Source organism: Nicotiana sylvestris, chromosome 7 (assembly GCF_000393655.2).
Source record: "Nicotiana sylvestris chromosome 7, ASM39365v2, whole genome shotgun sequence".
Classification (NCBI taxonomy): domain Eukaryota; kingdom Viridiplantae; phylum Streptophyta; class Magnoliopsida; order Solanales; family Solanaceae; genus Nicotiana; species Nicotiana sylvestris.
In genome coordinates, this window is record NC_091063.1 from 60,718,666 (window position 1) to 60,722,662 (window position 3,997).

The window sequence follows — 3,997 nt, forward strand, 5'->3', positions numbered from 1 at the left end:
AAAACTTTCACCCCACTTGGGGAATCTTATACCAGCCTATATCAAAGGTTGAGGCAGTTGGATGTTTTGAGGCCGATTGAGTCAAAACTACTAAACCCCCCACCAAAGAACCTAGATTATTCTCTCATATGTGCGTACTGTTCTGATATTCTAGGGAACGATACAGAAAAGTGTTGGCACTTGAAGAATGTCATCCAAGAGCTTATTGATAGAACCAGATTGTGGTCCAGAGCCTAAAAGCACCCAACATCAACCAGAACCCATTACCAGCCCATGTTGAAATGCCCATGATTGAGATAGTGCACAAAGATGGGAAGCCCAAGAAGCCTTCACTATCATGATGATCCGGTCTAGGAAAGTAAGTCAGTCAAGGACCCGGTTGTTACAAAAGCAACCTCTTCAATAGCTGAAGGATTGACAGACAAGTTGAGCATGCCAAATGATAAGCCAGTTGTTGTAGTTGAAAAGCGATCCCCAAGTGATGTTGTAGCAAAGCAATAAAAGCCAAAGGTAATCGTGTCGGGGGTAGCAAGTAAGCCGGTCATAATTGTGGAGGGTGATCGCAGGACCCGATCATTATCAAAGCTGTGACCCAACTGCCGGTAGCTAACACCAAGACTATCCCAATGAACTATGAGCTAGTGATAGTGACCTATAAGGGGAAGGAAGTGAAAGAGAAAGTTAACGAGGCCCAGGGATTAACTCGTTCGGGGAGATACTTTGCCCCGAAAGAGTTAAGGAAAGCTAAAACACTCAGAGACAATCCAGTTCTAGTGAAGAAACCGGTCACTGAAGAAGAAGTAGTTTTGAGAAAAATGAATATACAAGATTACTCCATTGTAGAACAGATGAGAAAGACTCCTGCTCAGATTTCCCTGTTATCATTTTTGATCCATTCAGATGAGAACTGTCAGGCCTTGATTAAGATTCTAAACGAAGCTCATGTCCCCGACAAAACCACAGTGAACCATTTGGAGAAGATTGCCAAGAAGATATTTGAGTCTAACAGGATCACATTCTCGGATGATGATTTTCCTCTGGAGGGTACAGAACACAATCGAGCCCTCTATCTCACAGTGAAATACGAAGATTCTGTGGTCACAATGGTGTTAGTTGACAATGGTTCCAGTGCAAAAATCTGCCCTCTCTCTACTCTAAAAAAGTTAAAAGTTGATGATGAGAGGATTCACAAGAACACCATATGCGTCCTAGGTTTTGACGGAGGGGGAATAGACTCTGTTGGCGATATCATGCTTGAGTTGACAATAGGACCAGTTGAATTCACCATGGAGTTCCAGGTACTGGATGTAGCCATTTCTTACAATTTGTTGTTGGGTAGGCCTTGGATACATGTTGCCAAGGTGGTTCCGTCTTCTTTACACTAGAAGGTGAAGTTCGAATGGGATAGACAAGAAATCGTCGTGTATGGCAATGAGATTTTATGTGCTTTTAATGATACCTCCATCCTGTTTATTGAAGCTGAAGAGGATAAGGGGCCGTGGGTCTATCAAGTGTCCGAAACGGTGTCAGTTGAAAAGGTTCCAGAAGGGGAATACATCTCGAGTCCAAAGTTAGCTTCTACAATCATCATGGTAGAAACTGAGATGTTGAAAAATGGTTTTATGCTGGGCAAGGGTCTGGTAGCATCTCTGCAAGGTATCATGCAGCTAGTGTCCTTGTGTGAAAATCTGGGCACATTTGGTCTGGGGTTTAAGCCTACATGGGATGATGTGAGGAAGGTTAGAAAGCTGAAAAAGAAGGCATGGTCGCTTCCTAAGCCAGTCCCACGTCTCTCCAGGTCTTTCATCAATGCGGGGGTCCTTAAGCATCCAGCGACAATAGTTCCAAAGCCTGGGGTTGATTTTGATGAGGAATTGGTTAAAATGTTCCAAAGTCTGTTTGATGAGGTGAACATGGTAGAAATTGAGGAATGTTCCAGCAAAGCGGATGTGCAGTTTATTGGACCAAAAGTGAAGCTTAACAATTGGGATGCTACTCCTCTCCCTACCCGAAAGGAGTTTTGGTAGTTTACTTTGTTTTCCTTTCAGTTTATCTGAATTATTCCAGGGTTGTAATTCAAATTTTATTTTCCGTCTGTTTTGATGTACAAACCCTTCTATCCTTTAATTTCAATGAAATGCAATTTCCCTTTTCCATTACTCCTGATAGTGTCATTTTCTTTTCTTTCTTTGTACAGTTCTTTTTATGTTGGTTTCAATGACATGACATCCATGAGAAATCTTCGGCCAAGCCTTAAAAGCCAATCTAACTCTAAAATAATAATCCAAGAAATAGAGTGTGATGATGAAATAGAATATGATGAAGAGGAAGCAATTGAGGAAATTAGTAAAGAGCTAAGTCACTTTGAAGAGAAACCCAAGCTTAATTTGAATGAAACTGAAGCAATCAATTTAAGGGATCCATATAATATTAGGGAAATCAAGATAAGTATACACTTGGAACAGCAAATCAGGGAGGAAATAGTCAAAGCACTGTTTGAATATAAAGACATTTTTGCATGGTCATATGACGAAATGCCTGGTCTAAGTACTGACTTGGTGGTTCACAAATTGCCCACTGACCCGACATTCCTTCCCGTCAAGCAGAAGTTAAGGAAGTTCAAAACTGATATGAGTGTTATGATCAAGGAAGAAATCACAAAACAGTTGGATGCAAAGGTCATTCGAGTCACACGATACTCCACTTGGTTAGCTAATGTTGTGCCAGTGCCAAAGAAGGATGGCAAGACCAGGGTGTGCGTTGATTACCGCGAGCTCAACAAAGCAAGTCCAAAGGATAATTTTCTATTGCCAAATATCCACATTTTGATTGACAACTGTTTCAAGCATGAGATTGGTTCTTTTATGGATTGCTATGCGGGATACCACCAGATCTTTATGGATGAGGAGGATGCAAAAAAGACAGCATTCATCACACCATGGAGGACTTATTGCTACCGGGTAATGCCATTTGGTTTGAAAAACACTGGGGCAACTTACATGAGGGCAATGGCTACTGTGTTCCATGACATAATACACAAGGATATTGAGGTTTATGTGGATGATGTGATCATAAAGTCAAAGCAACAGGCTGACCATGTCGGAGATTTGAGGAAGTTTTTCCAAAGGCTCCACAGGTACAATCTTAAGCTTAACCCTGCCAAATGTGCATTTGGTGTTCCATCTAGAAAACTATTGGGATTCATAGTTAGTTGTCGAGGCATTGAATTAGACCCATCAAAAATCAAAGCTATCCAAGAATTGCCACCTCCAAGGAACAAGATAGAGGTGATGAGTTTGCTCGGGCATTTGAACTACATCAGCAGGTTTATTGCTCAACTCACAACAACTTGTGAGCCCATCTTTAAGTTGCTGAAGAAGGATGCTGTGGTCAAATGGACTAATGAGTGCCAGGAGGCATTTGATAAGATCAAGGGGTACTTGTCAAGCTCACCTGTGTTGGTCCCGCCGGAACCTTGGAGGCCTTTAATTCTTTATGTGACAGTCCTGGACAATTCGTTCAGTTGCGTACTGGGTCAACATGATATCACCAGCAGAAAGGAGTAAGCCATATATTATCTCAGCAAGAATTTCACATCCTATGAGGTTAAGTATACTCCCCTTAAAAGGAAATGTTGCGCCCTGACTTGGGTGGCACAAAAGTTGAAGCACTACCTGTCATCCTACACTACTTACCTCATTTCTCGTCTGGATCCTCTAAAGTATATCTTTCAGAAGCCTATGCCCACAAGAAGACTTGCAAAGTGGTAGATTTTGCTCACAAAATTTGGCATTATCTATGTGACTCGGACTGCGATGAAAGCCCAAGCATTGGCCAATCATTTGGTCGAGAATCCAGTGGATGAAGAGTATGAACCATTGAGAACTTATTTTCCCGATGAAGAGGTGATGTATATTGATGAGGTGGAGCAGGTTGAAAAACCAGGTTGGAAACTTTTCTTTGATGGAGCCGCTAATATGAAAGGTGTCGGAATAGG

General features: G+C 41.8%; 1 protein-coding gene across 1 annotated transcript; it reads left to right on the forward strand.

Annotated features, from left to right (window-relative positions):
• The first annotated feature begins 626 nt into the window (after window positions 1–626).
• Window positions 627–3,566, forward strand: LOC138873207 (uncharacterized). The gene is made up of 6 exons (XM_070151650.1): window positions 627–1,044; window positions 1,213–1,298; window positions 1,386–2,023; window positions 2,417–2,753; window positions 2,847–3,287; window positions 3,414–3,566. Exons 1-6 carry the CDS (start codon window positions 627–629, stop codon window positions 3,564–3,566), a joined length of 2,073 nt encoding a protein of 690 aa, XP_070007751.1.
• Window positions 3,567–3,997: the final 431 nt, after the last annotated feature.

Coding starts and splice junctions, on each gene's coding strand:
- LOC138873207 (XM_070151650.1), top strand. CDS start 627: ATGAACTATGAGCTAGTGATAGTGACCTATAAGGGGAAGGAAGTGAAA. Junction 1,299..1,385: donor AATTCACCATGGAGTTCCAG/GTACTGGATGTA, acceptor TCTTTACACTAG/AAGGTGAAGTTCGAATGGGA. Junction 2,754..2,846: donor AGAAGGATGGCAAGACCAGG/GTGTGCGTTGAT, acceptor AACTGTTTCAAG/CATGAGATTGGTTCTTTTAT.